This window comes from Sus scrofa, chromosome 14, assembly GCF_000003025.6.
Source record: "Sus scrofa isolate TJ Tabasco breed Duroc chromosome 14, Sscrofa11.1, whole genome shotgun sequence".
In the NCBI taxonomy this organism is placed as follows: Eukaryota; Metazoa; Chordata; class Mammalia; order Artiodactyla; family Suidae; genus Sus; species Sus scrofa.
The window spans coordinates 59973013-59999340 of NC_010456.5; the positions used below are offsets into that span (position 1 = coordinate 59973013).

General features: G+C 49.4%; 1 protein-coding gene across 5 annotated transcripts in view; it reads right to left on the minus strand.

The window, feature by feature from the left end:
• Window positions 1–26328, minus strand: part of GALNT2 (polypeptide N-acetylgalactosaminyltransferase 2) — a 180125-nt gene that overhangs the window by 11758 nt on the left and 142039 nt on the right. For all 5 annotated transcript variants that reach the window (XM_001927774.6, XM_021073538.1, XM_013983228.2 and 2 more), the window contains 10 exons: window positions 24269–24367; window positions 23967–24034; window positions 23651–23716; window positions 16885–17006; window positions 14947–15034; window positions 11583–11670; window positions 10232–10335; window positions 6653–6779; window positions 1012–1104; window positions 639–722 (listed from right to left, as the gene is read on the minus strand). In XM_001927774.6, the coding sequence (XP_001927809.4) occupies window positions 639–722; window positions 1012–1104; window positions 6653–6779; window positions 10232–10335; window positions 11583–11670; window positions 14947–15034; window positions 16885–17006; window positions 23651–23716; window positions 23967–24034; window positions 24269–24367 (939 nt within the window). The remainder of the gene's footprint in view (window positions 1–638; window positions 723–1011; window positions 1105–6652; window positions 6780–10231; window positions 10336–11582; window positions 11671–14946; window positions 15035–16884; window positions 17007–23650; window positions 23717–23966; window positions 24035–24268; window positions 24368–26328) is intronic.

The window sequence follows — 26328 nt, forward strand, 5'->3', positions numbered from 1 at the left end:
CTGTTCCACAACCCCTTTGAGAAGATGAAGTCAGACGTGGCCTGGACCTGCAGGCCTCTGGGTCCTCTGACAAGTGTCAACCCCTAAGGACACGAGCGGGTGGGCAGTGATTTAAGAAGAAAGGCGGGTGCGGAGGGAAGCTGGGGGCCAGCAGGATTATTCTCATTACACATGTGGTAAAAACCAGCCTGGCGGAGGGAGGCGCCATGGGCAGCGCTCGTCTGTTGGCCCTCAGGAAAGGACACTGGAGCGGGTGTAGCCTGGGATCTCTGCCCCCCACCCCACTGATGGGGCCGCAGGAGGAGGCCTGTGGGCTGCAGTACAGAGCACCCCCTTGGTGGGGGGCCTGCCACGCACAGAGCAGACGAGACTCATCAGGGGGACAAGCTAAGTGAGGTGACACCTGGGGTCTCTCCAGGTCTACAAGGAACGGGAGGGGCCCCCAAGTGGGCAAGCAAGAGGCCACCGTTCAGGGAGCACGTCCTTGGGGAGCCTGGGGACAGCAGTGGCCCCAGCTCCCACCTCTCACCCTGAGCACAGGCTTCACTCCACCTCCAGGCCCTGCTCCCCCACCCCCGCCCCCAGCTTCCTGGCTGCTTGTAAGCCCCCTGAAGCGAAGCCCGGCCCTGGCAGCTTACCTTAACTCTGGGTAGACATTTTCAAGGTACCATTTGAAAGGCTTGCAGCTAAGTTTCTTCCTGAGCTCCAATCGGCTCTGAATACTGGAGAAAAAGGAGACAAGATTCCTTTGCCCATTTCAAGAACGGACGTGCTCTACGTCTACCCTGGAAATCTGCCCCAGGAGACAGGGTCGGGGAGGCCGTGGAGGCCAGATCGTCCACACTTCTGTCTCCCGAAGGGGGCCGCCTTTGACACCTGGTGGCTGCTCTCAACCCTGGCCACAGAAGCCTGCCTAGGGTGCAGACTGACCTCCCCCACCACACACACACTCGCACACACGCACACATGCACAGGCAGAGCATGCCGCATGAGGGTACGAGTCACACTTACTTTCCATAAGGGACGTTTCTGGCAGAAGGCACTGCTGCGTAATAGAAATTTTTGTATTCGTCCATCCAGACCTCTGCTGCCCGGCGGGTGTTCCTAGAGACAAAACAGATCTCCTTGAACTGTGATGTGCTTACTTTCTGTGAGCATCACTCTGTCTGCACTGCCCACCTGGAGGGCTACTGAGCAAGGCGCTTCTGGATGGCTGGCGGCTTGGCAGCGGTGCCTGCACGGAGGAGAGGGCAGGCTGTTCCCGCAGCACCCTGGGCTGTACATGAGGGCAGCTGGCCTTCAGTGGGTGTTTAATGAGCCAACGGAACGCAGCCCCTCTCATCTTTCATGGAACACAGATTGTCAAAGAGCAAAAGTTGAAGTTAGAATTTCAGCACAGGCGGGTAATTTAAAGAAAGGACTGCAGTTGTACCATCAAGAAGGACAAAAGAATATGACTCTGCAGTACGTCTTACAACGCTGTCCACGGAAGGCCACGGTGCCAGGGAGCAGAGCCAAGAAGGCCCTGGCCTCTGTTCTCTGGCCTTTATCATCACGGCTGTGACAGAGAGCTCTGGGGAGAAGTTAAGAACAGATCAGAGGTACTATTACAATTCCTCTTTGCAGAGCAGAGCTGAGAGTGACCTGTTTAGACAAGGAATAGTGGGGGGTGTAATACACCCCATATTCAGAGTCCCTACTGCACTGTGCCTGTGGTCCAGGCAGAACAGGCTTCTCTCGAAGGCCAGCAGCCCCCATGCATACATCTCATAAGCACAGAGAGAACCAAAACCCACCATCAGGAAGGCAACCAGGACAGGCCACTTCTAATTTATTTATTTTTTGCCTTTTAGAGAGGACAGGCCACTTCTGAACATGTGACAGGCATTGCAATCCTGCCAACATTCTCCTTGGGGCATCAGTGAAGCAACAGCAATACACGGACCCTCTTTGTGCCATGTCCCCGGCCCCTGTTCCCAAGGAGACTCACATCTTCGACTCAGAGCCAGTGCTTCTTAAGAACCCATATCAAAGGCATTCGTTTCCTCCAAAATACATACACTGCAGAGCTGATATCACCTTTCACTATCCTACCATTTCTCTATCAGAAAGGTCTCTTTTAAGTGGTGAGCCTCAAATCATCTGAGTTACAATTATCAGAATAATTTGGGGGCATATATCACTCACATAAAGGCATGGATATATCTTTTTTCTTCTCAAGAAGTGGAAGACAGATTGCTGCTGAGAACGCCCTGGAAGAGGCAGACAAGACACTACAAAGGCACCTGTCCCCTGATCTAGCAATTCCCACATCTAGAAATTCACCTGGATGCCATAATCAACTAGGAATGAAAATGGCCTCAATTTAGCACTGCGTATAATGGCAGAAAAAATAGAAACTGTATGGCTATCCACAGGGAAGTAGGTCAAAGAAAGTGGACTCGCCCACAGCCATGAGAAACAATGGTGTACGTTTTACAAGTTGCCATGGAAAGATGTCCTTGACTTGTTGGGTAAAAATAAAATAAGAGGACAGAGCAGCACAGAGTAGATATGTGTGTGGTGGGAAAAAAGGGTGGAGAGTGGGGAGAGGGAGGGAGAAGGATAAGGGAGCTTATCTTTGGTAAGGAGATGGTTGAGTTCTTACTTTGTCAAAAAAAAAAAAAAAAAAAAAAAGACAGATACAACAGTAATTAAAATGCTAGGGTGGCATAGGCTGGCAGCTGTCGCTCTGATTCGACCCCTAGCCTGGGAACCTCCATATGCCGTGGGTGCGGCCATAAAAAAAAGAAAGCAAAAAAAATTTTTTTTTTAAATAAAATGCTAGGGGAGTTCCCGTCGTGGCGCAGTGGTTAACGAATCCGACTAGGAACCATGAGGTTGCGGGTTCAGTCCCTGCCCTTGTTCAGTGGGTTAAGGATCTGGCATTGCCGTGAGCTGTGGTGTAGATCGCAGACGCAGCTCGGATCCCGCGTTGCTGTGGCTCTGGCGTAGGCTGGTGGCTACAGCTCCGATTCGACCCCTAGCCTGAGAACCTCCATATGCCGAGGGAGCGGCCCAAAGAAATAGCAAAAAGACAAAAAATAAATAAATAAATAAAATAAAATGCTAGGAATATAGGATCCTAAGTACCTTTTCTCAGAGAGCCACTACATTCCTATTCCTCAATATTCCTACAGGACTCGGGGGTGTTGCTAAGGGGACCTGGCCTTAACAGATGGGCAGCTGGCCTCGAACCGGCTGTAGGAAGAACTCGCTGTGTCAGTAAAGTGAAAGGATTTGAGTCAAAGGTCTCCCAGGTTGCTTGCAGCCCTAAGAGTGTAAATGTCCTAGGATCTGAAATCACAGTGGTTTTCAATCACCTAAGTCATGAAGGGAGCAAGTCATGTCTCACCTTCTAAATGCAGACCAACCCTTCTCTGTCTACTGAACAGAAAGAGAAATGGAAGCCTCAAAGATGAGTTTCCTGGGCTACTCGGTAACGCTCTCAATTCATTCACTCCAGGCACCTACTATATATGCCAGGCAGTCTTCTAGGTGCTGCAGGTCCGGGGCACCTGGGCCCCTATTTTCTCACCTTTGCTCCCTCCTGTCCTCACTCAGTGCAGGTAAGTAATTAGCTCTTCCAGGGAGCAGGCAAGAGAGAGTGTAACTCAGGGCGGCCAGTCACACTGCTTGGTGGTTGTAACAGCAAAAGTTTGATATGAAAGCAGGTTTTCTGTATTTCATTTATTCATCGTCTCCCTCACCAGGAATAAGTCAAGTCTCACCATTAACCTCGAAACGTGAACCCCAACATCCATCTAAGGCCCCAGCTCCACTGCCCCATGGCTGGGAGCATCCCTGGCCTTTGGGTAAATGCAAGTCCACATACACATGCAAGTACACGCATAACACTCTCCAAAATGGTCTCTTAAGAAGCCTGTAAGGGGCTAATTGGAAATGTAGCTGTGCTTAAAAAAAAAAAAAAAAAAAAAAAAAAAAGGAACTGCCCAGCAGTTCGCTCTCAACTGGCCTCCTGGGGTGCAGCTGCCATGACCAAGGCTATGACGTCGGCGTCCTCAGGAGTGTCATCACCTTGCTCTTTCCAAAAACAACAGGTGCCAGGGGCTGGCAAAGCAAGGCAGGACCCCATGGGGCCACTGTTCCATGTCCCCTCCCCACTGGCCTCCATAACTGAGACCATGCTCTACCTGCCATTCTAGAACCTACTTTAGAATCTGTACTTCATTCCTGAAGGCCAGCACCCTCGGGCACTAACAGCACTCAGGGATCCAGTTAAAAAAAAAAAACAAACAAACATGCACTCCAGAGCCCAGTAGCCTGAGATGAATCCCAGCTCCGTCACTTGCAAAGGAACAGAGTCCTTTTGTGCCTCAGTCTCCCTTGCCCCTGAAATGGAAACTGCGACTAGTACTTAGTTCATTAGCCTCTATGAGGACATGAGTATCTGTAAAGCACTTAAGACTGGCACACACAAAACACTATAAATGAGCTACCGCTGTCAAGTACCAATTTTTAGATGGTGAAATACTATTACATGGAATGCCATGTATCAGAGGAAATTAAAAGAACTTTGAAGTGACCTCTTTATCTTGCAGATGAGTCAACCAGGACAGAGGGTAGCCAGGGTCCTGCTGAGGACCGAACAGACTCTTGCTGCCCCAATGTCCCACCCCGTTGCCTCCCCACATCACTAGTGTATGGACTCCTGGGCCATAAAAACACAACAGGGAAGTTTTCCCTCTAAAAAAAGGCTTTTTTCCTTTGCTGTAAAGCAATGCTTTGTGTATGTAACAGGCCGTTTTGTCGCAGGCTTTGCTGGCACGTGCCTGGGCTTTGGTTTGGAGTGTGGCTACATCTCAGCAAGAGGCTTTTGGGAAGGGTCTCACGTGCCCCAGGGGAAAAACCGCATGCATCGATGTCGGTTCATTTTGAGGAGGTCATCATGTCAGAACAGAGTTTTGTTTCTAATAGAGAGCAAGAAATGAGTTTGGACAACATTCAGCAAAGTATGTGCTTTTTGAGAGAAAGTAATTTGGTCAGAAGCATTATCTGATGATTGGCCTCCCTGAAATGAACTTCTATTAGCGTTTCCCCGAACCAAGACTCTCCACGAAGAATCCAGCTCCTGTACGAGATGTGTACTGTGTACTTAAGACGCCATATAACGGAGATGCGAGTCACCCCCCACCCCCACCCACCCCACACGCCCACCCTGCTCTGAGGCTTCCGTGTCCGTGGGGGTACCTGGCAGCAAGCTGTGTGAACCCTGGGAGCTACTCGCTCCTTTCCTGTCACCGCCAAGCCATCTGCAAGCCTGCCAGCCTCCGCCGTGGCTGGAACCCTGTCTAGGCCAGCTTCCAACGGGCCAGAGGACACCCTAAAGCTCAAAGCAGAGAAGTTGGGTGCCTGCCTCAAACCCACAGGAGCTTCCCCAGTCTCAAAGCAACACCCACTTCCCCTCGACCTATAAGCTGCAGACCCGGCCAGTCTGGTCGCCCCTGCTGCCCACTGCTGCCCCGTCCCCTGGTCCCAGCCACACTTGGCGGCCTTCTGTTCTACAGCGCCACCTTGGCCCAAGAACCCACTCCTTGGCAGGTGTGCTGCTCCCTGGGGCCCCACGCACCTCCTTCCCACCCTTTAGGTCTGGGACAAGCGTCCATCTTCAGAGGAGCCTCTGTGTGCAGCCCCCGTCCCCTGGCCTGTCACGTCAACCATGTGACCACATGTTACCTAGTTCCCAGTGTCTGAAATCATCTCTCATTTTTACAATTGAAATAGTCAATTTACAATGTTCTGTAATTTCTGCTCTACAGCAAAGGGATTCAGTTTTACATACATACTTTTTAAAATATTCCTTTCCATGATGGTTTATCATGGCATATTGAGTGCAGTTCCCTGTGATACACAGAACCTTGCTGTTTATCCACCCTGCATATACTAGTTTGCATCTGCTAACCCCAAACTCCGGTCCTTCCCTTCCCCATCCCCACGGCAACCACATATCTGTGGGTCTGTTAGTCTGAAATCATCTGTTGAGCTGTGCACTGTGGGGTTGGCCCCTGCCGCCTTCTGGGGGGCCAGGCTGGTTTGTATGCTGTTTTACCTTTTGCATCTGAAAGAATTCCCGAGGAAAAAAAAAGTGCCCCTCACCCTCAGACAGGAAATTTGCTGTTTTTCTTCAGAAAGCTCTTTATGTGGTGTTATCCTGTGTGCTAAAATCTATTATCTATCGTGAATCCTATCTGTGGGATATCACAAGGCCTTTTGGGTTTGAATTTAGTACGGTGACTTTAATATTGTTCACTTATTGCACCTTGAGCAGTGATGTGTGATAAAGTAAGTTCTCTCCTTCACGATTTCCACACAACATGCTCTGGGCATAGAGTTCCATGAGCTCACACGGGTGCAGATTTGTGCAACCACCACCACGAGGCACAGACCAGCCCGTCACCCCCTGCAGCCCCCTGCCCAAGTGCCTGGCCACCCCGGCCTGCTCTCCATCACGACAGCCAGGTCTCCGACTGTCCTCATGTGGACTGTGCCCCACAGAACCTTCTGAGCCCAGCATCTGTCACTCAGCATAACGTTGCTGTCGTCCCACAGCTGCTCCTTGTCATCACAGAGCGGCAGCCCCCCAGCCACTTACCGGGCAAAGACGGTGCCGCTGCCACCTGGGAAGGTGTAGGGGTGCTGCTTCCGGAACACATGTCCCACGCGGCTGCAGGGGATGATCTCCAAGCTGCCGCCGCACTGCCACACGCGGAAGGAGATCTCTGAGGTGAACGACACAGGGTGACCAGGAGCCCGGGGCCACCCCGAGGGGCGCATTTGCCCACCCCCACCACCCCCACCACCCAGGGCCTCCTGCCCTCCACTACCCAAGGCGATGCTAACAAGGAGTGTGCCATTTTCCAGGGGGTCCTGAATGCCCGCAGTGGGGACACAGGGGTCTCCAGGCTTTCTCCACGCAGAATGAACATCTCTTCCCTTAAATCACAAAATTCATGCTGTCCCTGTGCACAGTGTCCAGCCAGCTGGCAAAGTCCAGTGGCCAAAGCCACTCAGCAGGCCGGCAAAGGCCGCTCTGCCCGGCATCAGAGCAGACTCTCCCAAGGAGCCGGGACACACAGGGCAGGCGCTGGTCACAATGCACGTACGTGACCCAGAGCACCTCCTCTTGGGAGAGGCCTGGACACATGGACACCCCACCAGGCCCCTGTCCTAATCACCGCCCACTTTGAGCGCTGCAGCTGAGCCAGAGTACTGACCAAACATGAGAAACTGAGGTGAGACAGGAAAAGCAAGATAGAATATTCTGGAAGGTCAGACCTTCCTCTGGAAGGTTTCATGAGGTTGGTATGAAAGGGCCTTTCCTTTCCATCACGTTGCATCCCCAACAACATGCTGGGGGCAAGACAGAAGGAAAGAGCCAGTGCCGCTGACACAGGTGGGATCCTAGGGACCGTGCTGTGGGCTGCTGGGGAACCTCCAGACCAGGCTCCATGTGGCCCAGGTGCCTGGGCTGCTCCCCCTCAGGACGGAACACCATGAATTTCTACTTGGATCCTGTGAACTAAAGCCAGAGTTCCCCCTTCATGAGGAGGGAATGATTGGTACCGCAGTTCTGAACTTTAACAACCATTTCCCTCATGGTCTTAAAAACATGTGGCCATAACCACCCAAGCCAGCAGAGTGAAAGGTTTCTGGCTTTCCTTCCAATGCTGAACAGAACGTGCCTAGGAGGTTCTCTGTGTCAAAGGAAATAAAATGCAAATACACAGCTGCCCACCTGGAAAATTCAAAACTGGGGACAAGGAAGGCCTTGGCTTCTGTGTGGGGAGCCTGTTAAACCAGTAAGGGCTGGTGGGAGATTTTTAAGGCCAAGTTCAACTAGTTATATTCAACTCTGATTTCACGGAGCCCTACACTATGGGGTGAAGACTCTAGACAACTCAGGGGCTTTTTAATTAGGCGGTTTAACTGCATCCTTGGTTTGCTATGGACCAGCTCCAAGACTTCAGGGGAGACCTTGGTCCTTCCAGAAAGCATGAAGTGTGATGGTGCCCTGGAGGCAGGCAGCATCCTTCCCAACACTGCGGAGACCCACCTGAAGGACAAATACTGTTTCCACGGAGCCAAATCCCACACTTCACAAGGGCCAGGGATCAGGTTCTACGTTTCTTTACAATTGCTTTAAATAGACTCACACTGTTAGTCAGGAAGCCTGGGAGCACTAGCAGATCTGCTGGGGCACACCTGGAGGGGGTGGGGCACACCTGGAAGGGATGGGCACACCTGGAGGAAGTATTTGGATTTTACGCAGGCATCCTCGACCTCTCCTCTAACACATGCCCACACAAGCCCCCAGGCTGGACAACAGCTGGGGGTGTGCAGGCAGCACCCATACAATCAGGCCAGAACAGTGAAACCCTTGTGCCCACTCAACCCGGATGAGAAGACCCTCCAGAGCGGCCATGTCAGAGCCTATCACAGGCAGGGGGACCACAATGCCAATAGCGCCGAGGCCAGGAGGGCCGCAGCCCTTCCTCCCAGTTCTACTCTGAGTCACCCCACCCTGAGCCCCCCCGGCCCTTCCACGGAAACTTGCACACAGCACATCTGCACACACAGATAAGCCAAACCAACAATGAACCAGGGAAAGGAAAAAACGATCTCCCCCCACAACCCCCACTGGTCTCTGGGTACAACGTGTCCTTCGATACTCAAAGCAACACACTTCCTATCTCTGATGGAAAGGCTGGCCGCCGTCCACTCACTTAGCAGCACTGCCACAGACCACACCAGCGTCTCGGGCATTTGAGCAGTGTTTCCTGATGGCTGGACTTGCACGAAGCCCCAGCCATGTCTGCGGAGCAACAGTGACTCAGAACTGCCTTTAGAAGGTTAATCCTTCTGAAATCTTTCCTGCACAGAGGACTTCAAAAGCCCTGCCTAAATCAATGCATAGGTGAAAAACCCAAAAGCATCTGACTCAGGTCCTTTGATCTGATGTAGTGACCGAGTCTATGCAAGTTTTTGCATCAACCAGGCACAACCTCCCTCCACAGATGACAATCACGAACATTACCACCGGGAAACACGAGAAGAATGAAAAACAACAGGCTGGTCTAGTTGAGTCTTCTAAACAAATCAATCACTCCATCAAAGATCTGTTACAAGATTACTAAAAATGACAGTGGCACCGACTTACTTTTTTCTTTTTGCCCCTTCCTCCCAGAATCCATCTCTCCAAGGGAAGGGGTAATTTAATAGCATTCAATAGCCAAGGAGACTCATCTCAAAAGCTTCAAGTGAAACGAACAAAAACCCCTAAGCAGATGAAAATAAGAGACTTTCTATCTTTCTGCAGTAAATACCATGCTGCTACCAACAGAGACCAACACCTATAAAATTTCATTGTCCCTAACACGGGTAAAAATGACCTACATGTTATTCGAAGAAACTTCGAACAAAACAATTCACAACATAGTCAATGAAGGACTGAAGGGCCAAGGCCTCTGCCCCATCTGACCCCACAATCACCATTCAGTTAGCCCGACAGGGCTCATTTGCACACCCTGTGGCTGAAAATGAATCTCAGAGCCTGCAATGTCCCCCTCATTTTAGTCAGCTCGCTTTCCAAACCCTTGGATTCAGAGCACACTAAAAAGTGTGCATTTTCTTCCAAAGACTTAATCTGTATTCTAGCTCCTGACTTGTATAAGGCAACACATTCTAATGCCGACCTGAGATACTTTTTTTGTCTTTTTAGGGCATGCAGAAGTTTCCAGGCTAGGGGTCAAATTGGAGCTGTACACCACAGCCACAGGAACACGGGATCCGAGCCACATCTGTGACCTACCCCACAGCTCACGGCAAAGCCGGATCCTTAACCCACTGAGCAGGCCGGGCCCAGGGATCAAAGCCACATCCTCATGGTTCCTAGTTGGATTCTTAACATGCTGAGCCACAAAGGGAACTCCCTGAGACACTTTTAAGAGTAAGACGAGTGCTATGTGCACATCACAGGGAGACTAACAGTGTCCCATAAATGGTCACTCTAATGTCTTTAGCAATCTTTTCCAATCAGCACCCTGCATACCACACACTCTCACTGAAGAGTCTTAGAGCTTCTCATTTCTCCCTCCTGATGGGCAGGTAAAGCGCGTAGTTGTGCCAGAACTGCAAAGAGTGTGGTGTCTGAGGACACGGCACTCATACGTACCCAGGTTTTCTCCTCCCCACACATCCATCATCATGTCGTATTTCCCTAGTTCTTCGAAGTAGAACTTATCCATCACGAACAACCCTCCAGCAATCATTGGGGTTCTAAAGAGGCAGAGCGGGAGAAGAAGGAAAGGTTGGAGGTCAAGGTTAGATTGCAGCATTCTAATGACAAGTTCAAGCCTACCAGCTGACCTTCATAGTAACGGCACAGCCCTGGTTCTCTGCTCACAGCTCTGGTGCCCCTCTGCCTCTGCTGCTGTTTTCAAATGCCAACCCCCACCCCGCTGCCCTGGCTCAGATGCCCCCAGGTACACGAGCTGCCCTGGCACTGGGATGCTTACTGACAGCAGCCCAGGCAAGTACTTGGCTTGTCTGGCCCTCAGGTTATAAAAAGTAATAGGCACGAAGCACCGCATGCTTAGGAGATGCTTGATGCCACCAGTCACCCTTTGTCCTTGTCCTCGTCCTCGCCATGGGGCAGCTTCCTCCTCTGTGGGATGGACCATCACTTTTCATTTTCCCATCAGTGCAGGGACAGGCCAACACCAGAACCCCAGCCCTATTCCCTCGGAGAGGCTGAGATGTCAAAGCCACATGCTGCCCATCTGAGCTCACTGCTGATGGGGCAAATGCTGCATGGACACAGCACTGGGGTGGGAAGGGCTCCCCCTAACCACGTGCCCCCAAGAGGCATTCTGCCTCCACCTGAGGTCCAGGACGTGGCTGGGCCTGAGAGCCAGCGGGAACCAGCAAAGGGCCTCCTCTGTGCACAAATGGGAGGCAGAGCCGATGTGGAAGGGGAGCTGCCTTCCCCGGGGCAGCAGGGGGCTCACATGCTGCCACCCCCTCCCCAGTCCCTGAGGTCGACATGAGACTGCATGCTGCTGTAAATGCTCTACATCTGAGACATGAAGGATGTGGAATCGACAGATGTGATACAGAGAGAAAAAAAAAAATCTCAAAATGTGGTGGCAGAGACTGTTCCTTTTTTTTGGGGGGGGGGTGGCAAACCCTCAGCATAATGAGGTTCCCAGGCTAGGAGTTGAATCAGAGCTGTAACCAACGGTCTATGCCACAGCCACAGCAACGTCAGACCTCAGCTACAATCTGCAACCTACACCTCAGCTCACAGCAATGCCAGATTCTTAACCCACTGAGCAAGGCCAGGGGTTGAACCCAAGTCCTCATGGATACTAGTTGGGTTCGTTAACTGCTGAACCACGATGGGAACCCCTGAGACTGTCCCTTGAGCTGAGACCCAGGAAGCTGGTATGAGTCCACTCGGTGCCAAGAGGATGTGTGGCCAGAGTCTAGTGTCTTATCTGGGATGGGGGACACCTGGCACTTACTTTATGGGGGCGACCGGGTTCCCCTGCCGGGCCCGTCTCTGCTCAGGCGTCATGTAATCCCATTTGAACACCAAGTTCCAGTCGAAACCTGCCGGTCACAGAAAAGAAACACAGGACGCTGTGACATCAGGCTGTCTGCTCCCTGGCCCCGTGTCCCTCGTGGCTCAAACATACTTGGTATTTGGAACAGACTCACTGAAAAGCACATCAAGAAAAATAAAAAACTAAGAAGAAGCAGCGGGAAGAGAGAGTGACTAGGGGTGGGGGCGGGAGGAGCTGGCAGTGCGACCAGCGGGGAGGGCTTACATGGAATCCTCCTTCCACAGGAAGCTCCCCCAAAACACAAAACATAGGTCAGACCTTTCTAAAATCAAAATGCGTACAAGTAAACATGAAACAAGAGGAATGGAGTCTGTGAGTCGCAACCACTGTGTAACTAAGGGCTGTAAGGGGGCGAGAAAGAAGAGAGACCACAGATAAAACCAATCTGCCTGTGCCCCATCATGGGCCCAGGGGAGGGAAGGCGGGGCAGGCGGGGAAGGGAGGGCGCAGAGGACAGGTTCCCGGGGCCACAAACGCTGCTCCTCAATGTCTAGATCGAGACCCACACAGGGTCAGTGAGGTGGGAGAGGGAACACTTTCAGATGGAAATGAGCCAACGGAAATAATGAAGGGGGCAAGTGAGCTGCAATTTCTGATAAGAGGTACCTGCCCCGGGTCACTTCTAGAATCCACAGCCCACCTGGGTCTGGCACCTGGATGTGGATCCTGGCTTTTGCAGGCCCCTGGCTCACAGCTGTCAGGTCTTGTCCCTACTCAGAAGGTACCTGGCGCACTCCCATGGACACTCCCCAGAGCACGGGGGACCTTTCTTGACAACACCTGGCCCTTTGTACTGTGCTTCCCAGGGTCTGAGAGCCAGGCTGCTCTGCTCCCGGGCAGTCCATCCCTCAGCTCTGTCCCTGGGCTCTCTGCCATCAGGCTTTCTGCCCACAGGGCTGGGGCAATGCCCAAGTTTGGCTTTCTTGTCTGTGTGCTGGAAATCCAGGATCTGTGTGCTCTGACGATCCCAGGGCCTGCAGCCTGAACACGGCAGGGTGGCAGGCAGGCTCTGGGGCTCCCAGTTCAGCAAAGGGACCCAAAAGTGCCCCCACTGTCACTGCAGAGCGGAGCAGGCTAGCAAAAGAAAGTGCAGGTCTGGGGGATTGGGCAGCAGGGACAGTAAGACATGAAGAGGAAACTGACACAGGCCCTGTGCTGATGTCCTATGGAGCCTGGCCCTCCCCATGCACCACCAGCCAGAGAAACAACAGACATCTGGCTGCCTGGTTGACATGGACATAATGTTACCTGCACTGGGGGGGGGGATGTGCATTATTATTTTACTAATTTGGTAGATTTTTAAAATCTGCTGAAAACACCATCACTGGTTTTTTTTCTGTTTGTTTGTTTTGTCCCCTAAAGGGATTTTGTAAAATGCTAGAACAAGTCTGGCCCTTCTAGAATGGCAGGAGGCCCACACCCCCAGCAGAACCACCCCATCTTGCCGCCCTGCACCTGCTCGGACATGAGCACCTGCAGTGGGAGAAGGAGCCATCCCTTCTCAGCTCCTGCAAGCCCTTGGGGGGTAAGATGTTCTGGACACTGAGCTTTCCTGGCAGCCAAGATCTGTCCTCGTAAAGCCCACATTCTTACCATTTGCTAAGAATGTCCTAAATCTTGTTTCCCAGCCCGTACGGGCCCCTAGCAAGTCTGCCTCCCGCTGGGGCCTCGGCAGGGTCACTGGTGACCTCATTGCTCTGGTGGCTGTGCTGTCATTGCCCCTGATTCTCAGATTGATGCTGAGGAGCAAAAGGGTAACCACCTGCCCATAGCAACCACACCCAGGGGAGGCGCCAGCGCCCAGGGCTCCACTGGCCCCAGCTCGCTGCTTTCTGAGGTTCCATCCAGTTTCAGAATTTTACTGTCTTCTTTCTTCCTTTTTAGGGCCGCACCCACAGCATATGGAAGTCCCCAGGCTAGGGGTCGAATCAGAGCTGCAGTTGTCAGCCTACACCACAGCCACAGCAACACTAGATCCTTAACCCACTGAGAGAGGCCAGGGATCGAACCCGCATTTTCACAGAGACTACATTGGGTTCTTAACCCCCGAACCACAACGAGAACTCCTTGTCTTCTTTTTCTGAGGTCTGTCTCTGTGTCTATCTGGAATAGTCCATCTTCCAATCAGCTCAAAATGTTACAGATGGGAAAAGAGGCCCCTCATCTTACATAAAGAAACCTGGGTGCCGGGCAGCTGGAAAAGACTTCTTTTGTCTCAGGCTTGAAGAATCAATAGTGAGTAACTTGCACACATGGAAGGCAAAGGCTTTGACATCTCTTATCTCTCTTTTAAAAGCCAACTTTGCTGACTCTGGCTCTCAGCCAAGTTCTGGGGTGAGGCTGCCCAACAGCTGAGTTTCAGAGCACGAAGAGTTTATCACTGGGCTGCGCAGGGTTCCCAAGGGGCACAGGTCCACCCCCAACCCCTACACGTAGTCCCGGGGACACAGGGACAACGGGATCGGTCCTCAGGGCAGGCTCGCATGATTCCTGTGCACCCATCAGCTTTGTGAAGCACCTTATGAGAACCAGGGTCCCAAGTGGGGTCCTCAAGCCCTTTCAGGGGGTCTGTGACTTCAAATCTCTTCAAATCTCTTCTCCTATTTATACTAAAGTGTTACAGGACTCTTTCAATCTCATTCTTTCCCAAGTGCAGGACAAGTGTTCCAGGTGCTGCAGACCTGAGAGACCACACAGGTGTGCCTGTACCATGTCCCATCCCCGCCTCTCTCAGCCCTGCATCCCAACACAGCTGACGCTGGGAGGTGGAGCCCACCTGAGCTGCATCCTATGGGGCCTTCGATGATTTTTAAGAGGATCACATAGTCCTCTGAAGCTTGGGGAAGGTGGGTTTGCGGGAGCAGCCCTCAGGAAACTGAACAGTCACTGAGAGGAAAGGTTCCCTTGCAGGGAGGCAGGACATGGGTGGTGGTGGGGACAACAGCCAGGCCTTGGGGCCCAGGAGTCCAGTGAGGAGGGTGGCTGGGTCTCCAGCAGGAGACAGGCTTTGGGGGTCCAGGGGGAGGCATGCAGAGAGCAGAGAGCAGAGCCCACACCCAGCTCCCAAAGGGACAGCTCTGTGCACAGAGCCACCTGTCACAGCATCAGGTCAGACAGACTACAGAGGACATGCAGCTGCCCACTAAGGGAAGCAGGGCTGTCTCTCTCCCCCTTGGGGACCCCACTTGTTGAGCCCAGGGATGCTCCCCGCTGCCTGAAAGTGCTGTCACTGTTACTGTCCTGGGCCCCGAACAGTACCTACCGCCTTTTAGATCCGCGGATGCGCCCACGTACTGGAAGTTGTCCATGTTGATGACATCAATGATGGGGGACACCACGCGGGTCCTGTCCTGAAATGCAGCAAAGGCAAGAGTGGACGTTAGAGCCAAGAAGGACTAGCACAGGAGGAGGCGTGAGTATCCGTGGCCTCAGGGACCCACCTGCGGCCCCCACCAGCCACCTCAAGCCCCAGGGCTGGCCGTCAGCTCTGCGTGGGGCCAGGCATCCACAGCGAGGAGGAGAGGAGAGGTGCTGAGGGCCCCCAGTGCTCTGCTCACAGCTGACAGGAGTGTTTCGGGGCCCATCCTGTTTCCCCAAATGTCAAACATCAACCACAGAGTAACTTCCATTCTGACCAAATCTGAGCTCAGCTGCACTGAAACATCAGCTGCAGGGAAGCTCAGGGAAGGGCTCGAGGCTGAGATGCCTACACAAGCAAGTTAGCAACACCAGCTCTGGGCCGAGGAGCTGTGAGGTGTGCAGAGGGCCAGCATCACGCGGCAGAAGTGAACCAAGCCAACCAGAGAACCCAGGTCCTGAGTCTGCCTGCCTTTGAGTCTCCAAACTCAGAAGAGGCCCCTAGACTGAGGCCCCTTTGTGCCACACAGTCACTCTTCTGGTGTTTGTAAACATCAGGCTTTTCCCTTCCCCACTCTCTTTCAATTGGGACAGTTCCTGCTGGTGGGGGACGCTGCCCTCTGCCGACAGTTAGCAAAGGAGTGGCTGCCCTCCTGAGCCATGGAAAGAACACAAATCGGCCGGAAGAACGACTTTGAAAAACAAATTAGTAACCGAATCAGCAGAGCTAAGAACATAGTACATCAGGGGACTGCACTCAGAGAACACTGGGAAGTTCCAACACCACCCAGATGCAAACTTACAGGGCAAACCTGAGTGGTACCTGAGAGCCGAGGGGGACACCTCTGCCTGGCTCAGCCTCAGGGCCTGTGGCGCGCATCAGGTCATAACTTGCACAACCTCCAGGTTCAGTTCCTTTGTTTATATTTCTTTTGAAAGGGCTGAAACTAGTGAGAATGACTATTCTCGCCTCTCCTATCCTTGGTTTAGAAGGAGAGGGTATTTAAACAAGCCTGAGAGTCTGACCGCAGGAGCGCATGGCCTCTCTGCCTCTGTGACACAGCTCAGTGGGGGCAGGGCAGGGGGCCTCCAGGATGGGGGCTTTCAGCTGGGCATGTGCATGGGCGTGAGAGGGGTTCAGTGAAACCTGCTCTGCATCCTGGCTCTGCCCTCTCTACGATTTTTGGCCACGATAGTGAAGCCCCCTGCACACCCACTCCTTCATCTGTCAAATGGGGGTGAGGCTTGGATTAAAGGTAACGTGCAGAGCGCCTAGCACGCAGCTGTCGCTCAGTAAACAGCCGTGGGCAGGAAGATCGCAAAACTGGCAGAGGTGTTCTCTCCTGTGTCATGACTCACTGCCCGCCAGCGACCCTTGCTCTGGTGCAGAAAGAACAACTTGCTCCTTTAATATTTCCCTAGTGCTTTCATGATGTTTCTTTAGGGTCCCAAGGAAGCGCTTTCTCAGTGGGGAGGAGAGAAAGTCAATAAAACAAGCAGAAGGCCAAGGAAATGTGACAAGAGGTCACATGTAACACTAGTGATGGTGTTTTGGGAAGGCACAGATGGTCCGACAGCCTCAAGCTGCCCCTCCCCCCCCACACCTGTGGGCCACACTCACCACTTCTGGGGGCCTTCGGGCTCCATCCTAAGTGCTCTGCCTCCTCTGAGCTCGGAGAGCCGCAAAATGCAAAGCTTCAGGCAGGGAAGGCGGACCCTCCCAAGGAAAAGGCCATCGTAAAGGAACCTCGCCGGCCGGTGCTGCCCCCACTGCCCCTTGATTCTTCCCCTACTGATGGATCCTACAGTGGACGGCATCCTTGTGGAGCCCGGCCCGCCTCACCTCGGCCACCCTCTCCAGGAGGGGCTCCAGCCAGTGCTCGTTGCACTCGCAGTGGCTGTCCAGGAACGTCAGGACCTTGGCCTGGGCCGCGTCCGCCCCCCGCACCCGTGAGCGCATCAAGCCTGTGGAGAAAGGCACGTCAGGGGGACAACTTTGGGTACCTGAGAAAAAGGACATGCACGGCACCCCCAACACCTATGTCAACACCTCCCCCGTGGGGCGACGCAGCCTCCTTGAAGGGCAGGGTCACCAGGACACGTGTGGTGGGGATCAGCACTGCCCTGAGGTTACCAAGTCTAAGACTCTGTCAGGACCTTTTAAAAAAGTGATTGGATGACAAGAGAAAACAACTTGGGAACACTGCTTTCTAAGGAAGGCATTTACATAACTGAAGTCTCCTTTACCAAGCCTGCTGAAACGTGGAACTTCTAACTTGCCTCTGACACAGCAATAGAGGGTTCTAATTAATGAGGCTATGGAATGTGTCATCCAGACACTTCAAGGAATAATGGGGCCAATTGTAATGGCGATAATTTAATGACAGCTGTATTGCAAACACCTTTGTCTTCTAAGACTAACCACAAGCCAAAGTCACATAAACAATAAAGCCCCATGGTTTAGCTTTTACATAAAATTAGTTAACATTATTGGTCAGATTACACAATTTACATACTTGAGATGTGTTAATAATACACCTATCACGCAAAGTCTTATCATAAATAGCATATTTATCACTAGTTGGTGTGGTCATAAGTGGCTTTTTCAGGGCACATGGGCATTCTTCACACATGGAGATGAGGACTATTATTACAACCAGGGAGGGCAAGTGTTTTAAGGTCTTTACACCATGATGGTCAACATGGGCTTTCAATGATTTTTAAAGAGCTGCATGTTAGAATAAGGGCCAAAGGCAGAGATTTCTAGTTCTGGTATCACAAAGCAGCTTGTAGTAGGCAACCCCTCATGCAGAGAACAAATATAAACTCTGAGCAGAACAGAAAATGCAACTACTGAAAAGGGCTAGAGCAGCCAGAAGCAGGCAGGAATGAGAGGGCGTTCAACCCTTCAAAGAAGAAAATCACATACAGTGAAATCCAAGTTTACATGGTACTCCTCCCAAGGTGACTCTCCTAGCTACCACCATGCAGCCTTTTGGGTTTGAGGTGGAGGGGACAGTTTGGGGTTTCTAGGATGGCTGGAAACAGAGAGAGGAGATCCTGAGAAGGAGGTAAGCCCTGAATCTGGTGATAAACCCCCCTTAAATCTCTGGCTGATTCCTGAACCTGTAGCCACAGGGGAGACTCCAAGAAGCCCATGAAGAGAGACGATTAGAAGGCAAAAGAACTGGGATTTCAGCTGGCATCAGGACATTACATTTAGCACTTGACTTCTGCCAAGTGAGAAGGGCTTGGCAAACACCTCAGTTCTACAAAAACTCCAGAAGGAACATATGTAGGAATGCAGACTACATCTCAGGAATAAGGGATTCACCCAAGATATCCTCATCCTAGCAAAGTACAAAGACAAGCCTATGCAAGTCCAAGGTCATGAGCCAGTAATTTAATTGCCCAATACAAAAAAAGATAATAGAATCAGTGTCTCTACAACATACCATTCACAGTCTCTAATATAAAATTTAAAAATCAGTAGACATGAGAAGAAAAACATGGGATCTGTACTGAGAAAAAAAAGTCTACGGAAACTCACCCTGACATGACTCTGATGTTGAAATGAGCAGAAGACGATTTAAAGCAGCTATTATAAAAGAAACTTTGTCTAAGAACGCCAATGAAATGACGACTCTAATGAGCAAACAGATAGAAAATCTCACCAGATAAATGAAAATGGTAAGAATAAAATGGACATTCCAGAACTGAAAACTGCAATTATCTGAACTGAAAAATTCACTGACTGGGCTTAACAGTAAATTAGAGATGTCAGAAGGATCAGTGAACATGAAGATGGATCAAGAGAAGTTGATCTATCTGGTGACCAGGGGAAAAAAATATTGGAAGAAAGAAAAAGTCTGAGTAATAAGCTATGGACAATATCAAGTGGTATAACATCCAGAGTCCAAGAATGAGGCAGAAAAAAAAATACATGAAGAAATAAAAGGCCAGTAAGATCCCAAATTTTGTGGAAAACATCAACTTTCATACTCAAAGGGATCAGCAAACCTGGAGCAGGATAAATATAAAGCAAAGCAAACTTAGGCATGTCACAGTCAAGCTGCTAAAAACCAAAGATAAAGAAACAACCTGAAATCGGCCAGCATACATACGAAGAATCAACAATAGAGGTGACATCTACATTCTAAACAGAAAAACAGGCCAGAATACACTAGAATGACATTTTAAAAGTGCTGACTGAAAAACTAATGGTCCAACTCAGAATTCTATTCAGAGAAAATATTCTTCAGTAATGAAAGAGACTTTTCAGATGAAGAGAAATCGAGAGATTTTATTGCCAACAAGAAAAAAATAAAGTTCTCATGGTTCTCTGGGCTGAAGGAAAATGACAATAGAAGGAAACTTGAATCTATGGAAAGACATGAAGACACCGGAAATGAAAAATATGAGGATAAATTTTATTGTCCATTTATATATTCTAAATTCTTTATAAGATAGCTGACTCTTTAAAGCCAACATTTTAACACTGCACTGTGTGGTTTAACACATATCATAACAATGTATGAAGGAAAACACATGATAAATGCAAAGGACAAGGAAAAGAATGGAATTAAACTGTTGCAAGGTTCTTATATTTTATATAAAGGTGTATTGACTCTAAGTAGACAGTTATAAGTTAAAGATGCATGCTGTAATCCTCAGAGCAACCCCTCAAAGAAATATACAGCTAAAAAACTACAAGAAAAATTAAAATGGTACACCAAATATATCTATTTCTATAAATCTATATATCTATCCCTTCGAATTATATTACAAAGCTATAGTGATCAAAATAGTATGGCACTGGCCAGACACACAGATCAATGGAATAGAATGGAGAGCCCAGAAATAAACTCACACACATATATGGACAATAATTTACAACAAAGGAACCAAAAAATGCACAGTAGGGAAAGGATAGTCTCTTCAATAAATGGTGTTGTGACACTGGACAGCCACGTGCAAAAGAATGAAACTGGACCCCTACCTACATCACACACAAAAATCAACTCAAAATGGATTAAAAACTTGAATGTTAATACCTGAAACCATACATAACACTGTAAGTCAACTCTAATAAAAAAATTTTAAAAGTCCCGAAACCATAAAACTCCTAGAAGAAATACAGGTAAACTCCTTGGTATCAGTGCTAGGAATGTTTTAAGTCTGACACCAAAGCCAAGGCCACAAAAGCAAAAATAAACAAATGAGCCTACATCAAACTAAAAAGCTTTTGCACAGCAAAGAAAGAAAAGGAGAAATTAATTCACAAAATGAAAAGGCAACCTATGGAATGGGAGAAAGTATTTGCAAATGATTTATCTGATAAGGAATATCCAAAATATATAAAGAACTCATACAATTCAAGAGCAAAAAAACAAAAATGAAACAAAAATAATCCAATTAAAAATGGGCAGAGGTACTGAGAAGACATTTTCCCAAAGAAGACATGCAAATGAACAACAGGTATATGAAAAGATGCTCAACATCACTAATCACGAGGGAAATGTGAATCAAAACCACAGTGAGATATCACCTCACACTTGTCAGAATGGCCATCATCAAAAAGATAAGATATACCAAGTACTGAAGGGGAAAAGGGAACCCTGGTGCACCGTTGGTAGGAATATAAATTGGTGCAGCCACTAAGAAAACAGTACATGAGTTCCCATTGTGCCTCAGGAGAAACAAATCTAACTGGCATCCATGAGGACGCAGATTTGATCCCTGGCCTCACTCAGTGGATTAAGGATCCGGCATTGCTGTGAGCTGTGGCGTAGGTCACAGATGCAGCTCGGATCTGGCGTTGCTGTGGCTGTGGCATAGGCTGGCGGCTACAGCTCCAATTTGACCCCCAGCCTGGGAACCTCCATAGGCCAAGGATGTGGCCCTGAAAAGACAAAAGACAAAAGACCAAAAAAAAAAAGAAAGAAAGAAAACAGTATGGAGTGCCTTCAACAAAAGAGAAGTAGAACTACCATATGATCTAGCAATTCCAAGGAAATAACATCACTACCTCGAAGAGATGTCTGCACCCCCATGTTCACTGCAGCATCATTTATAATAGCCAAAACCTCGAAGCAACCTAAATGTCCACTGATGGATGAATGGATAAAGAAATCATGATACACACATACCGAAGAATATTATTCAGCCATACATAAGAAAGAAATCCTGCCACTTACAGCAACAACATGAATGGACTTTGAGGGCATTATTTTTTTAATGAAAAAAAATATTTTTTACTAAAGTATAACTGATTTACAATGTTGTGTCAATTTTGAGGGTATTATGCTACATGAGCTAAATCAGAGAAAGACAAATACTCTATGAGCTCACCAGTTTGTGGAATCTAAATTAACTCACAGATGCAGAGAACAGAGTAGGTTGCAGGGGCGGGGGAGGGGGGAATGGGTGAAGGCGATCAAAAGGCACAAACTTCCAGTTATAAAATAAATACGTCCTCAGGATGTGACAAATGGCATGCTGACATAGTCAACACCGTATTGCAGATTTGAAAGTTGCCAAGAAAGCAGGTCTTAAAAGTTCTTATTGAAAGAAAAAAAAAAAAACCTGTAACTGTGTAAGGTGACTGGTATTAACTAAACGATATATACATCTATCAAATTATCGTGTTGTACACCCCAATCAAATACAATGTTATATGTCGATTAAATCTCAATAAACTTGAAAAAAGGTCACTTCACCAGGCAGGACAGTAGGTACAGAGGAACAAAAAGCACGTGGGACAGATAGAGAACCTGGCCTGTGAGCATGGTTTTGGCCCCGCTCCTGGCATTAAGTAGCTGGAAGGCCTTGAGCAAGCCATGTAACCTCTTCCAGCTTTAATATCTCCATCTGCACTACAAGAAGGAATAGATTTTCAACTTTCAACATACACAGTATCTAAGCAGCTTGAAAAATACAGGTGTCCAGGCTCCATCCTTGGAAATCCAAAAGCTTTAATTCACTTGTGGGTAGGGTCAAGGCATAAGCGTCTTGAATTCCCCAGGTGACGGCAACAAATAGATAAGAATCACTGGCACAATTAAACCCCCAGCACTAACTGAACCCAAGGTTGCTCCTTCACTGCCATGATTTTATGCAGTTGATGTTGTCTGTCATCTCATAGCATCACTATGAGCATGTGTGTGTATGTTTAAATATAAAGGACAGACACACAGCACACGTAGATGTTTGTATGAGTGCATTTTCTCCAACTATCACATTCCTCGCTTGTTCCATGTAATCTGGCTTCCCACAACTGCCCCTCCTCATTCCTTCCTGAAACAATGAGCCCCATGGATGTGGGCTCTTACCCAAATGAACAGCCTAACTTAAAGCAAATGGGAAGTTTCTATTGAGATGAGCACTGTTTTTGATTTCTAAGCAGGTAAAAAGACCTCTCTGATAAGACTAGCAAATGGTTTGCCAGTTACGAAATGCCAACATGAAAAATAATTTCTTGCTTTTTTTTCCTTCTCTTATCTTTTTTTTTCTTTTTCCTGTGTCATTGGACACTCTGGGTTAGAATTCAGAAAGTTATTGTGTAGTTTCTTTAGGGGCACACACAATGCAAGATTTTGGTTTGATCTAAGCTCAGGCAACAGATGTGAGCCCAGCAAACAGAGCTGGCTTAGGGGCAAGGCTGACCCCACTGCTCATGCCTCTTGACCATCTGGATCGATGATCTTAATTGGTTAAAATATGGTGTTGACAACATCACCCTAACAAGCTCACCCACTTTATTGGCTGATCAGATTCTTGCTAAGAAACACCGCATTCTTCAACTCCAGCTGGACTGCAGAAGAAAGAGCTTGTTCACTGATCAAAGAGCGCAGCCACTGTACCAGGATCAAGAGAGTCATCCTGATATAGCAAAATTGGCACATGTTTTAGAGCTCCATGATTTTCCTTCAGGAAGCCTTCTGAGGACCACAGAGGAGCCTAGAATCCAGCCACCGAGCTCTCCACCAGCTCTGATGCGCTGGTTGTTAATTACACTGTGATTTCAGCTCCCTTTCCAGACACTTCAAAGTAATGCTTTCCCTTCTGGAGTCTCTCTTCTAACCGCCAATAATAAAGTAAACTCGATGAGACCAGCTCTAGCAAAGGAGAGACTGATGGCCGGTTTCTAGACGGGTGCTTGCAAAACACAATAAGCAAGTATTTTCCCTTTCATTTTGGATGGTCCACCTTCAGCAGGCTGTCAAACCTGAAACCCTATTATCTTATGAGATGCCTGGAGCATGGAGTCATTAAAGTTATCATCACTCTCTCTCTGATTTTCTTCTAAAAACAAGTACTCAAGGGGCGGATAAGACTTCCTAGGTTGTGAAAGAGAGAAAGCAGTTTTCAAAACACAGAAAGAAAAATGTGATTTGAACTCCCTCCCTAGTACACGAACAACTTCAATTAGTTAAGCTTTGACTGTCCTCCCATGTTTGGGTGGAGAGGCTCCCAACAGACTCTGCAAGAGGGTGACAAGGACTAGATAGTTCATTGTTCTTGCAGCTGAAATACTTCTTCAAGTTATTACTGGGCTCAGGAAAAGTCAGATTTCAACTGTCTTGGACCAGAATTAAGAAAAGCCTTACCTTCTCGCCGATCATTTCTGAGAACCCGCACTTTCTCGATTTTCCCCAAGAGAGCCCCATCTTCGGCTAGGATGAGAAAACAAGCAAAGCTTCTGAACATCAAGTTTACGCAGGGCCTGGTGTGCCGGCTCGGTGACTCCCCAGCACCCATGGGCTCACCATCCCCTCGGGGCATCAGAGAGGCGCCTCCTTGCTGCAGCCCCAACTTCTGGCCTTTTCTTGAAACTCATCCTTAGCACCCATAGCCCAGGAAGGCTGGCACCCAGGAGAAGGGTCAGACTCAGGGGTGGGGTAGGTGTGACTGGTCTCTACTTACGGTCATTGCTGTAGTCATCCACCAAGATGATTTCTTTTATCAGGTGAGGCGGGCTTTTCTTAAGCACACTGAGGGAAGACGGAAAGGTCAAGTGGTGGGCATTTAGGGGTGTGACTGGGGGGGTGGGCAATTTGCATACTTGGCCCCCTCCCTGTGCTGCACGGTCGGTCAGGTGACCTGTCTACTGCCCAAGCTGCCCGGCCTGCTGTGCTGGGGACCCAGCCCTCATCCAGTATTCTTGCCAGGGAGCACCCCCCATGACCTGCGAAGGGTAGACGACGGGTGGCAGCTGCTGGCCTCACCTGACCACTGTCCTCAGCAAGGCCGACCTGGCTTCATTGTGAAACGTGATCACCACGCTGGTGGCCGGCAGATCCACCCGCCACTGCTTCCGCTGACACCTGCAGGAAGAGAAAGGACGTCCTGAGTAATGAGCCTGGACCAGCCACAGCCAGGCCCCTGACCACCCTCGAGTGGCTGGCCCTGCAGGACCAGCCCTCCAGGGTGGACCTGTCATCTGCAGAAGGCACTGGTCTATCCTGAGAAAGCGCAACAACAGGACATCGGGAAACAGAAAAACACAACCAGAGCAACATTTTCAACGATGAAAGATTTCAGCAGAAAGTAACATATTGAGAACATCTTTCTCACATGTTGAAAAAAAAAGCATGTTTTAAAACACTGAAATCCCATTTACTCTCGCATGCAGATACACCTCTAGAGATGTGCTTTTCACAATTCACAGTGGTTATTTCAGAGGGTGGAACCAACTGGGTACTGCTGCTTCTTTCTCGTTCCCCACTTGGCTGGCAGCAAGCACATGGAACTGCTATGATTCTTGCCAGGTTCTATCTGGAGCCGGCACTACCCCACTGAGCACTCCCCCAATCCTGGACAGTGGGACATATGCCCCTCACCTCGTCAGACTGTGCCCAAGTGACATAGATGATGGGGGTGCAGGCTAGGGCTGATGAGTGAAGGATGGATGGATGGATGGGCCCCTGAGCCCATCCTCCGTCCTTCCTTCCATGCTCAGCGGTACTGAGAAAACCCAGAGATGCTCTGAAGAAAGTTGATTCCAGCCTGCACGCTACGGGCAGACTACAACAGGCACTTGTCAGTTCTGGTCCTTGCAGACAGATACGAGACCGCGAGGGCACAGAATGACTATTTAAAACACAGGATTCTCTGAGTTTCTGCTATGGCACAACAGGATCGGTGGTGTCTCTGCAGTGCCAGGACACAGGTTCGATTCCCTGACCCAGCACAGGGGGTTAAAGGATCTTGCGTTGCTGCAGTTGTGGCATAGGTTGTAACTGCGGCTTGGATCTGATCCCTGGGCTGGGAACTCCTTATGTCACAGGTACAGCCAAAAAAATTTTAAATAAATAAATAAAACAAAGGACTCTGCAGCTCCAAGCTGAAGATGCCAAAGCATCATCCAGCAGGAGACAGAAAGGACCAGTAAAGGCAGATCAGGGTCAGTAGAACAGAACAAAAGGGACACTTTAAGTCCTTCAAAGGCTCCATGAACTGGAAGAGCATGCCAGGGTGGGGGTGACGGTGCAGAGAACACCTACACCAGACCCCTGATGTGGGCTTACAGCTGCTGGCAAAGTGCACTGGAGAGTTCCCAGGCTGGTGGAACTGCTGATGCCAGGTCAGAAGAAGCTGGGGCAGACAGCTAAAGCACCTTTGGCCTCTGGAAGTGGTTCTTGACCAGTCATTTTGTACCCAAGGTCAAGAGGGCAAATGGGATAAGGACCATCTGCTGGCCCCAGGACAAGGTTCTCCCACCCCCCAACCCTGTGCTGCATTCATCATCTGGGGGCTATCGACGGCCACACCACCCTAAACATGCCCAATCTCATCTGATCAGGTTTGGAAGAAGCTGAAAAACCTTCCATGGGGCTAATACCTTTTCAAGAACTTGTTTGATTCCTTAGTGCTTCATGTGGTTGACCAAAGCTATAAGTGATTTGCTCCCAGAATTAAAGCTTTTACATTCAAAGGGAAACCAGTAGGAAAAGGAGAAAGTTTTTTTTTTGTTTGTTTGTTTTTTTTTTAATCTTTGGAGCTTGGCCACAGCTAAAAATATTAAAGCAGCTGAGATGCTCAAGCGGCTGCTGGGTAGGAACGGGCATGCCTTGGAGGAAAAGAGCGGTCAACGGACGCTGATTTTCCCTTGTGACTGGGAAAACACTTCAGAGAGCGGTTTTGAAAATGAGCAAGAAAAGCAGCACAATTAAAAAGCAATTAGGTCAGATCACAAAATGGGCTGCTTCTGTTTCTTTTAGTTATACAGATAGCCAGATTTTAATTAACCATGAGGAAACGACACAATACACCAGTTGCTGTTGCT